The 11,532-nt window shown below is 47.7% G+C and overlaps 1 protein-coding gene across 1 annotated transcript; it reads right to left on the bottom strand.

Moving 5' to 3' along the window:
* Positions 1-245: 245 nt before the first annotated feature.
* On the bottom strand, positions 246-8,466 carry fbxl16 (F-box and leucine-rich repeat protein 16). Its single transcript, XM_088936214.1, has 5 exons — positions 7,813-8,466; positions 2,865-3,373; positions 1,364-1,448; positions 819-882; positions 246-491 (listed from the first exon to the last, which is right to left on the bottom strand). Exons 1-5 carry the CDS (start codon positions 8,461-8,463, stop codon positions 343-345), a joined length of 1,458 nt encoding a protein of 485 aa, XP_088792340.1. The 5' UTR covers positions 8,464-8,466; the 3' UTR covers positions 246-342.
* Positions 8,467-11,532: the final 3,066 nt, after the last annotated feature.

Raw genomic sequence — 11,532 nt, 5'->3', positions numbered from 1 at the left:
AAACACGGAATGATGTCACACCGAAGCTAAAGTTCTCAGGATTCGTGGAATTGCATGGTTCATGTGTGAGTGCGCGTGCGCGCGCGCGTGTGTGTGTGGAGTCTTGATCGATTTTCATCCTTCCCTTCTTCGCGTTCCTCTCCGCAGTCCGTCCCTCCGTTCGGAAAGTTTTTAGGCCCCCGTCTGTCAGTAGACCAGGCTGGGCTTGTCCTTCCTTCCTTCCCTCCTGCTCCCTCTTTCGTCTTTCCACCCTCAGGATCTGAATGAAGTTGGCTGGGCAGCTTTCGGTTTTGACTGCAGGACAAGTTTTGGGCGACGTGGCGCAGTGCCGCCCCCCACTGGCTACTCGATCACCATGCAGCGAGGCAGGTGCTGTGAATAGTACTTGAAGAGTTCCGCCGTGGCCCCAGGGCAATTGGTCAGCTCCAGTTCCTCCAGGTCCTGCAGCTGGATGAGGCCGGACAGGCCCGTCGTGGTGAGCAGAGGACAGCCTGAGACAGAAAGGGAGAGCAAACTTGCGAAAATCGGGTCCCTCTGAGGAACGTCGAAGAGTGAGGCAATTAAGAACGAAACCTCTCTCTCTCCTCCTACGCAAACATCTGTACACGCATAAAGGGCTTTTAAAGACAAATTGAAAGTAAGATTTGGGGGTTTTCTAAGGAAGTTCTGCCATTTACAATCCATAAAATCTGTAGGGTTTCTTTCTAGAATTTCATACAAGAAAAGATCACGAAGGTACTTTACTCTGCAGGGATAAAAAGGTAGTTTAAGGCCGAGTCTTTCATCTCTGAAAGCTCAGAGATGAGACACAGACGTACCTGCGAGAGACAAGAGGCGCAGACTCCTCATTCCGAATAGATGCTGCAAACCAAAATCTTGCACCTGAAAAGAAGGAAAACGGAGTGGTGACCACTTTGTGTGCAGAACCCTAAATTGGACAGAAGGCAGACTTCTGGCACTTTTTTTTTTCTCGGTATCTGACAGAGAATAGTATTACATTTGCCCATCCATCTTAAATGGTGAAAATAATACAAATCAATTACTTCATGGAAAAGTGAGAGAATGCCACACAAAAAAAACATACCTTCCAGTTGTACAGATCAAAAAGTCAAGTTGCTTTTACACTTGTATGCATCTAGATATACATGAGCACTGTGGCCCTTAATCAGCTGCATGAATGGGATGTTTGCACACTTTGCCAATACCGCGGGGTAGAGCAGTTAACATATCCAGTCAGCTCGGGTCTTCCAATCACATGGCATTCCTCAGCTGGCAGTTAGGGAATGTCATGTAATTGGAAGACTGGATGAGCAGGGCAGCTTTCCTATCTGAAATGATGGACAGGGGTTCTTGATGGACATACCTGGCAGCACCACCTCAGGTAGAGACTGCGCAGAGAAGACATGGTGGATAGGTATCCCAGCCCTGTGTCCGTTATCCTCACGCACCTGCCAAGACAACCACAGGTCAGCCTGCCAGAAGACAATTACTCCGCAGAGAAGTGCAAACTGTGTAGCACAAAATAAAGATTCATTAAGTTTCCACACTGTTTTCTTTTTCCAATGTTCCATTGTATTTTCTTAACATTTGCACTAACATAAAATGACACAAACCCAGAAGATACAAGAGATTATATGTAAATATACATATCTACATGCTATACTGCTAATGGGGTTGTGAAATGGCAAACATTGATTAATGTCCAATTCCATAATTCATGGTGATTACATGCTCTTAGAAAACACCGCAGACCCTAACCCTAAGCTTGAAAGGTCTTCTCTGTAAGATACGTTCATGTAGATGCATTCTATAACCTATGTCTTGCAGCCGGAACAGTTCGTCCACCTGTCCAACACAAGCTCCTCCAGCAGCTGGCCCACCTGTCCAACACAAGTTCCACCAGCAGTAACAGCTGGTCCACCTGTCCAACACAAGCTCCACCAGCAGTAACAGCTGGCCCACCTGTCCAACACAAGCCCCTCCAATAAGAACAGCTGAACTATCTGTCCAACACAAGCTCCTCCAGCAGAAACAGCTGGCCCACCTGTCCAACCCAAGCCCCTCCAATAAGAACAGCTGAACTATCTGTCCAACACAAGCTCCTCCAGCAGAAACAGTTCACCCACCTGTCCAACACAAGCTCCTCCTGCAGCAACAGCTGGCCCACCTGTCCAACACAAGCTCCTCCTGCAGCAACAGTCCACCCACCTGTCCAACACAAGCTCCACCAGCAGTAACAGCTGGCCCACCTGTCCAACACAAGCCCCTCCAATAAGAACAGCTGAACTATCTGTCCAACACAAGCTCCTCCAGCAGAAACAGTTCACCCACCTGTCCAACACAAGCTCCTCCTGCAGCAACAGCTGGCCCACCTGTCCAACACAAGCTCCTCCTGCAGCAACAGTCCACCCACCTGTCCAACACAAGCTCCACCAGCAGTAACAGCTGGCCCACCTGTCCAGCACAAGCCCCTCCAATAAGAACAGCTGAACTATCTGTCCAACACAAGCTCCACCAGCAGTAACAGCTGGCCCACCTGTCCAGCACAAGCCCCTCCAATAAGAACAGCTGAACTATCTGTCCAACACAAGCTCCTCCAGCAGAAACAGCTGGCCCACCTGTCCAACACAAGCTCCTCCTGCAGCAACAGTCCACCCACCTGTCCAACACAAGCTCCACCAGCAGTAACAGCTGGCCCACCTGTCCAGCACAAGCCCCTCCAATAAGAACAGCTGAACTATCTGTCCAACACAAGCTCCACCAGCAGTAACAGCTGGCCCACCTGTCCAGCACAAGCCCCTCCAATAAGAACAGCTGAACTATCTGTCCAACACAAGCTCCTCCAGCAGAAACAGTCCACCCACCTGTCCAACACAAGCTCCTCCAGTTTGTGCAGGTCACAGGCGATGTACTCCAGGGCCATGTCGGTGATGCGGGGGCACCAGGAGAGGTCCAGGCTGCGCAGCTTCCGCAAGTTCTCCGCCACCAGCTCCACCCCGTCATCGGTGATCTTGGAGCAACCGGACAGGCTGAGCGAGGTGAGGTTGGGCAGGCTGTGCACCATGTTGACCACGCCGTGGTTGGTGATTTCCCAACAGGAGTGGAGCCGCAGGGTGTGCGTGGTGTAGCCCTGCTTGGCAGTGAAGTAGGCCATGGCAGTGTCGGTCACGTGGTAGGCCTGCAGGCTGAGCTCCGACAGGTTGGGCAGCAGCTGGGAGATGGCGGCGATGGCGTCGTCCGCCACGTTGATGCAGTCGCTGACGCTGAGCGAGGTGAGACGCGCGTTCAGGCTGGACCACAGCCCTGCCTCCGTAAAGTCATTGCAGCCTGAGAGCTCCAGGTGCACCAGGCCTTGCATCTGCTCCAGCATCACCTGCATGGGGACAGACACAGAGGGGCAAGGCAGACCCACTCAGTTATAAGGCATTGGCACATTACTGCTGCTTTTACCAACTGCTACTGGGATTTATGGAATATCTGCTCAAACGATAATCAAATCATAAATGCAAAGGACTTATATGGTACTTTCAAAGGCTCTGATTGAGTAAACAGAGGGTGGTGAGGGTAGAGGGGGTCTTGGAGTGCCACTGTGAAGCTGCTCCTTCTGTTCTGGAGGAGAAATGAAGTACATCTCGCTCTCGGTGGACCCTGTGATGGATTCTCGTACCGCTCATGCTACCAAGCGTTCAGACAAGCCAGAGCCTCTGGGAGGAAACGCACCTGTTTCCTCAAGCTGTTTCTAAATGCATTTCCCATCCTCACCTCCGTGTCTCAAGCAGCAAAGACACCAGCACTCGGTCCTCCAAACCTTCACGTTTAAGTCAATTCTTTTGAAAAAGTAATTACTGCCTGTGGAACACACTGAAGTAAGAAGCATTGAAGGCTGTGCTTATCATGGCACAATTTTTTTATCTACTACAAAAGCATGAGCTAATCTCTTATCAGTATGCTACACCAATATGAGTACAACCAAGATTGAGTTATTTTAGTTATATCTACAGTCTTTTTACATACATCACGTATAAGAAAAATTGCACATTGTACACTTCTTGGTTGGATATTCATACTTCTAACAAGCTGTACCCCTGGAGAACAGTGCAGTAGTTTTTAAACTAAACATCTCTTTGAGAAGACTTCCTTCCTCACTTCTTGATATTTGGTATTCATCAAGTAAAATAGATTCAGGTGAATGGAGACAGCCAGGTGTGAGGAGAGATGCAGAGGTGTGAAGGCAGGGTGGGTTCGAGCCCCACTGAGCCCTTCGCAGCTTCTGCATCGACCAGGGACTTGACAAACCTAAAGCAGGCAGTACTGGGCATGAAGCAAACGGGCTGCTGTGGGCTGGGGACATGCATCAATGGATGGGTCTGATTGTCACCCTGACAAAAGCTTGGAGGAGCTCCAGTACCCTGTGAGCTATCACCTGCTTCCCCCCTGAAGGACCTGAGGAGAGCCAAAAGACCCCCAGCCTTCACTGGGTCCCAGGATACAGTTTCTTTTCATAACTGGGTGGGGACTGCTTAGCCCCAGTAATATTGATAGAGTGATGTGCAATACATTTCTTTCAAAACATGGTTTTTCTGTCCCTGAACAGCAGGAATCGAGATTGCAATGTCTAAATAGGACTGAATTTAAGGAAAAAGATGTACAACTTATCTTTCATTTCAGAATGACAGCATTCAGAGATGGCTTTTCCTTGGAGTAACAAAAAAAATTATTGCTTGAAAGCAAAATCTTTCATTAGCAGGAAATTTAAAAAAAAACATCTAAAAAAGACTCCTGTTTATCTTTGTGCTCTTAAATAGGAAGCTGGGGCACGATTAGCCTCAGTCATAATGATGTTTTCAGCATAGATGCGAGGGGATTGTTTTAATCCTAATTAAAAAGCTAGCCTGCAGCAAATTCTGTATCTGCAATTCCCTGTGCCCATTACATGCCAGTATATATTTAGAAATAGCATTCCAGCAAAAATCTACACTACCTAGGACTAAAATAGTCACTGATAAAAATATGTGAAATAGATTTTCACTGAACGGCTTCTATTCAATTCAATGAACTGCTTTTTAATTTGAAAGAAAAAGGTTAGTCTTTGCAAAATTGCACAAAGGCTGATTAAATGTACAGTTGGCATTTCAGCTGTCGGTTAACTTTAAGTTAAGTTAAACAATGCTCACATCATTGTGTTACAGGTATTCAGTACTTCGTGCCTCTCAAACAGCCCAGAGGTCTGTCAGTAAAGGGACCCAGGTGAATATATTATCTCCAGGACACTTCCAGGTCTTCTGACTCTAGGCTGATCTTACTGAAATCCTTTGGTTCCAGGCTCACAAAGAGAAGAAACAACCCTGTCTGTCGATGAGGTAAACGACACACTCGTGATCTCATTTGACTCCCATATGGCTGATGACAAATTACACACCTAACCTCTGCACTCCAGGTTTGCTACTAAGGAGAAGAATGCTGAATATATCGTGTTCACTAAAAACAATTATAACTAATATGAAATCAATCAATGGACTTTTCTAGGCCCGGCTTGGCCGTTTGTTTCCTTATCCTGTGATCAAGTGTTCTCTCCATTGGATACCCAAGCCAGCCATTCCTGGTGCGACAGCAGGAGCTCAGAAAAGTTACCTTTTACAGGAATATGACACACAGCAAACACAAGCCAACAATCTTTCGGCTCGGTATTAGCCGTCTGCTGGACTGGAGGAGCGCCGCAGCACAGCCATGGGCCTGCATTTTGCAGATCACGGCCCTAATTGTCCACTCTGACTGCTAGGACGCCTGAGAGAACAGCCAGTTTTTGATGTGGAGGAGTTCCAGGACCCTGTGGGGTCTCACCTGCTCTCCCCCTCCCCTCCCCTGCACAACCTCAGCAGAGCCAGAAGACACCCAGCCTTCCCTGGATCCCAGAATCCAGTCTCTGTTCTTAACTGTGCACACTCTCAGGGCTATGTTTCAAAAGGCCGATAAAACAAACAAGAACAGGACTGTGGTTTTGGCAGTATCACTGAATTCAAAGGACTGTCAAAGAGATAGGCAATAGCAATCCATTTTAACATAGCAGAAAAAAAGCTTCACAATTGCATGGGTGTAAACAGCACATGCACGTATAGATACAGTATATTAATTGACTATGGCACTGGTAAGTCTTCTTTATATCTGTGTTGACTTCAAGCATGACCAGATTGACAGCAAATGAAACTGAATGCTACTCAAATGCTGACAGAACTCCTCCCTAATGATTGCATCTGTGGTCTCAGCTGGCTCTCCATGGCACCTTCCAAGCATCCCTATTTACTGAAACACAAGCCACAGCCAAAACTGCAGAAAGGAACCCAAAGCACCTACGGAGCATTTCTCACTTTACTGATCAAGACAAGCCGTCAGATGTGGGGAAGTGGTGCCACGGTTAGACGCTGAAACTTGTGTTAACGAGCAGGGAAAGGGCACCTCTACAGATAAAACTGCAATCGATAAACAAATACAGAAACACGAAGGAAGGGAGCAGGTTTGATATTGATCTGTCAAAAAATCTCTCAGACATGCACGGAAAAACAATTCTAGTGAAGACTAAACCCTCAGACTCTTTCAGGGGAAACTCAGTGTCGTATAAGTCTTTCCGCACAGACCATTATTTCAGTACCTCCAGTTCTTACAACCATACGTTCCCTTGCAGCCATCGCAATACCGAATTCTCAAACGAAATAGTTCTCAAACTAGAAAATACATTCTGCGCCATTATTTGCATGGTAAAAAGGAAGCTGTCATTCTTGTTATTTTAAATCTTCAGCTTCCCGATAGAAACTCCTCGAACAAGGCAAACGATAGCAAATCCCTCTGAATGGAAAAAAAAAATGCCACAGTGGTTGAACCAGTAATCGGTGCTGGCACCTGAGTGGCTCCACTGGTACAAGTGCTTGCTCCAAGCCCTAGCCAGCTATGGGCGTCGTACCCGGCTCAGGGCTGCCAGCGGTAGGGATGTGATTCGTGGATCAGAACTCCCACAGAATAATAACAATAATAATATAGCGCTTTTCTGGACACTCCACTCAAAGCACTTCACAGGTAATGGGGATCCCCTCCACCACCGCCAGTGAGCAGCCCCCACCTGGATGATGTGACGGCAGCCATAGTGCACCAGTACACTCCCCACTCACCAGCTATCAGAGATGAAACCAGTTCAGAGATGTGGATTATTAAGAGGACATGATTGGTAAGGGCCAATGGGAAATTTGGCCAGGATGCCAGGGTTACACCCCTACTCTTTTCAAGAAACGCCCTGGGATTTTTAATGACCACAGAACACCAGGATCTCGGTTTTACGTCTCATCTGAAGGACGGCGCCTTTTTACGGTACAGTGTCCCCGTCACTATACTGGGGCATTAGGACCCACATACAGTAGACCGCAGGGTGAGTGCCCCATGCTGGCCCCACTAACACCTCTTCCTCAGCTTTCCCAGGAGGTCTCCCATCCAGGTACTGACCAGGCTCACACCTGCTGAGCTCCAGTGGGCTGCCAGTTGTGAGCTGCAGGTTAATATAGCTGCTGGCAGAACCCCCCCATGACCCCTCTGCATGCCCGCAGGCTTGAAGTGACATCAGTGAGGGGCACGCTGCTCCTCAGACCAGCACTGCTCCTCTTCTAAGTCAGTGAGGAAGTCCAAGCTGATGAAGACATGAATGAGCCACTGGACAGGAGCACAGGGACTCGGAGGCAAAACCGGGCAAGTCCAAACAGCGTGGGTACACAGCAAGAAACAGTTTTCCATTTTTTCGAAAAAGAACAATACTTGATTAGAAGCCCTCACCTCCAGACCTGCATCTGTGATGGTGGACCTCTTGAGACTGACCGACTTGACGCCCTTCTTGGACAGAGGGTAGTTGTCGATGAACTCACAAATGTCCAGGTCGGAGACGCCCACCAGGCAGAAAGACTGGAACCCCCTCAGGGCAAAGGCCTGCAGGCTCACAAACTCCTTCTCCCCGTTGGGCAGGATGGTGTAGAGTTCCTTGGCGTGCAGGATGGGAGTCACGCCTTCCCAGAACTTGGGCTGGTACAGCACCTTTCTCCAGGTCTTGCACACCTGGGCCAAGACGCACTTCTCGGCCGTGGTGAAGTACCACAGCAGCCGGTTCAAGACCTTCTCGTCCAACACCAGCTGCCTCTCCAGGCAGGTCTTGGACAGTTTCCGCCGGGGGGGCTGGTCACAGGTGGGAGAGCCGCTGTCGGGGTCGGGGCTGAGCAGGGAGGCCGCGGTGGACAGCGGCTCCATGTGGTAGGGAAGGCTGGGCGGAGGCAGGATGGTGGGCACCGAGGAAGACTGGCACAGGCGGTTCTTGGCTGCAGGCGTCCCTTTGGTGATGCTGGCAGACCCCAGGCCATTGGGGGGGAGCTTGACCAAGCCGTTCCTCGGTACGCAGGGTGACTTGAGATCATTGGGAGTGGACATCTTCAGCATGTAGAGCTGCAGAGAGGGGAGAAAGTGCACAGGCAGAGTGGTCAGCTGACAGCATCTCCCAAAGGAGCCAAGGCGCAGCACACGTCCTGCAAAAGGTTTAAGATTCCAGATTAGAAACATCCTGAAACGGGAAATCGAACCCTCAGGTTTGGATGCCCTTGCTTGAGGAGCCTCCAGACTGAACGTGACAGGCCGAATGATTTCAGAGGACAGGGAGAGAGTGACGTCTGCTGTTCTGGCAGCACGCTATCCCAGCTCAAGCCGGCACCAAAATAAACCTGCCTATTTAAGGCCGGTGTGTGAAATAGGTGGATGGAAAGATATAAAAAGCCCCACGCGTCATTCAATCGTCCGCAAAATCACAACCCCATCTAAAATGGCCAAATCAATGTCACCATATGTGATTAAACTGTCAGCATTAGGGACTTGTGAAACAAATGAAAGACAGGAGCCAGAGGGGGTGAGAGCTCCTGATACCAGGGAACACACCAATCTTTGGGTGGCACTGCCAAGAGCTCTCTCTCTGATTGACAGACAGGCTGGCTAAAGCATCGTTGTGAGAATGATTTCTAATAGTCCATCTTTACTGTCACACTGGCAGGCAAATGTTGTGAAGATATGAAAATCAGAGGCTCCGAGTCCTGCAGCAATGCAAGGCCTGCATTACTGAGCACAGACTTTAATGATACAGTAAGTGGTCATATGGGAACATGCAGAACTGCTTCTTAATTTAGCTCTCATCCTATTTTAAACCACACGGCGAAGAGCACACAAAAGGAGGAGAATTTTGTGTTTTCATTTCCATGTTTCCTAGAGAATGTTTGCTTTTTTGCCTCTTAAAAGAAAAAGAAAAAAAACATTTTGGATTTTAAAACGGAAGAAAGGGGCAGGAGGGGGTTTCCAGCTACACAAGTCACGATGGGACGAACTGGCACATTGGCTTCAGAAGCCTCTAAAGCCATGTTCCAAGTGGGCATCAGACTGAGGGGAGACAGTCGGCCTGGATCAGCATTCCAGGCTGGGAGTCCTCCAGGAGAACACAAAGGACTCTGGGATAGCCCAAGAGGAAAGGGAATTCTGGGTAACATGAGCCGCAGAGACCTTCCACTGATTAGGTTCACTTGGTGTAAGGACAATACTGCAGAGAGCCAAGTCCATCACTCATGTCTCATAGGAGGGCATAGGGATTGCACGTTCCAGGACCAAGTGGTAAAATACTGTACATTGGGGATACTTTTTTGTTATGATTGTATGTCTTTTTAATTTTTTGGGTATCACTCCAAATCAGCATCAATGCAAAGATGCGCACCTCTTTGTAAGAACTGTCTAATGTCACTATTCATCTTGCAAAGCAACGCAGCCGCCTGCCCTGGGGCAAACGCAGGTTTGAAAGTCTCCTCTGGAAGTCCTTCGCACACATGACTCGGGGATGTCATGGTACTAACTTCGCTTGAACGTGTTGCAGGGGGACCCTTTGATTTGGATGCTGAAGAATCATATATGGCTTGTATACAAAAAAGTAACATCTCATTTTCATGACACTTTGCATGCCCCACATATGTGGTTAGCTGAAGTTAATGCAAAGCAGGTGCAGTTTACGGAAAAAAAACAATTGTGAGCTTTGAAAATTAAACCAGGGTCCTTGTGCATTCCGCTGAATGCTTCTATAGCTTAAAAAAGAAAAGGCAATTAAGAAATGCGATTGTTTTATGCAGAGATTTATCTTAAAGAACACATACTGTACTGTATACTGTACCGAATAAAGAGACTCGCTACACTGATCTTCAGCACAAATTTCAATTGGGAGCTTCTCCCTCACCTTTCTGACTGTCCGCTAGGACCTGGCTGCTCATTTGCCGATAGTGTATCTTCTGGGGGGGGGGGGGGGAATGATCGTAACAATCCATCTGCAATTATGTAACACAGAAGTTCTGCCAGGTTTAGGGATCGTGTGTATTTTCACATCTGCCTGCTCTCAGTGAAACAATTTCGGTTCACGCTATAAGCAAAAAAAGACTACAGGCAGATAGTTAACTGGACGCTTTAATTCAACCTTTATTTGAAAAATAAACGTATACACTTTTGGGGCGACGTTACGCGCACAGTAATTATCCTATTTAAATGTCTTTCTCGTTGGTAAATGAAACGCGCTTTACCTAATGGTCCCTTCTCCAGCCTCGAATTTAGCTGTACAGAGATGTACAGTATCTTCATGTTTAGAATAAAACAGCTAGCATAATTGGTGTTACATAATGCAGCTGAAGTACCGTTTAAACATTGTCCATTACAGCTCCAAATGCATTTTCAATACAAATGAAGGTGGGCACATGCACGCTGAACATACATGTTTTATTCTTTAGAAAATGTCTTGCTAGATTGTTGTCTTAACCCAACAAGATACAGTATATAGTTGCAATGATAGTTGCAATTCCTATCTATACATTAGCCAACAGAGCGGAAAATGACATTAAATTTTGGAGTCTATCGAAGCCGCATTGGTACAGCATGTCATTATGATCACAGAAAGCATTTCCCCCTGGAAAACACAAACCTTAACCCGTTCACAGCAAAACATCGACAGAAATGTCTCCAGACTGTCGCTAAGACCGTCACCTCCATTAATTGGAGGTGTATTCGAAATAGGTCTGTCTTTGTTTTACCCTTTGTCACAGACCTCAAGTCCAAGCAGTACAGATGAGGTGATGTCCTGCACTCTCAGCGCCGAGCGCAAGGAACAGCTGCTTCTTCAAAATCAAGGCTCAGAGCAGCCATCCTGGGATTGATTGCAAGGCAAAATGTGGAAATTACACGAATCCCTTACCTTCACAATATCCTGCTTGTTTCCGGTGTCCGATGAGTTTTGTGTCTTTATCTCCTGCCTTTAGATCGATTCGAAATCGCCATGTTATAGGCGCCCATCGGGAATAGCGGGGATAATGTTATTCAGCATGTTTCATCCCACGGGGGAGGCTGAAATCAACCATAGCCGGGAAGAAAGTGCAAATAATTACAATGGATATCTCACTGCATACACACACTGCCCGATTTCCAGCCTCTAAAATACATCCC

Source organism: Atractosteus spatula, chromosome 18 (genome assembly GCF_055471065.1).
Source record: "Atractosteus spatula isolate fAtrSpa1 chromosome 18, fAtrSpa1.hap1, whole genome shotgun sequence".
Classification (NCBI taxonomy): Eukaryota; Metazoa; Chordata; class Actinopteri; order Semionotiformes; family Lepisosteidae; genus Atractosteus; species Atractosteus spatula.
This window is presented reverse-complemented; position numbering and strand designations above follow the sequence as displayed.

What these genes read in the sequence shown, in the direction of transcription:
- fbxl16 (XM_088936214.1), bottom strand. Translation starts at nt 8,463, where the DNA reads ATGCTGAAGATGTCCACTCCCAATGATCTCAAGTCACCCTGCGTACCG. An exon ending in GAGGAGCTTGTGTTGGACAG is followed by an intron (nt 1,449 to 2,864) that starts GTGGGTGGACTG and finishes TTGTCTTGGCAG; the next exon opens with GTGCGTGAGGATAACGGACA. An exon ending in GCGCCTCTTGTCTCTCGCAG is followed by an intron (nt 492 to 818) that starts GTACGTCTGTGT and finishes TTTCTGTCTCAG; the next exon opens with GCTGTCCTCTGCTCACCACG.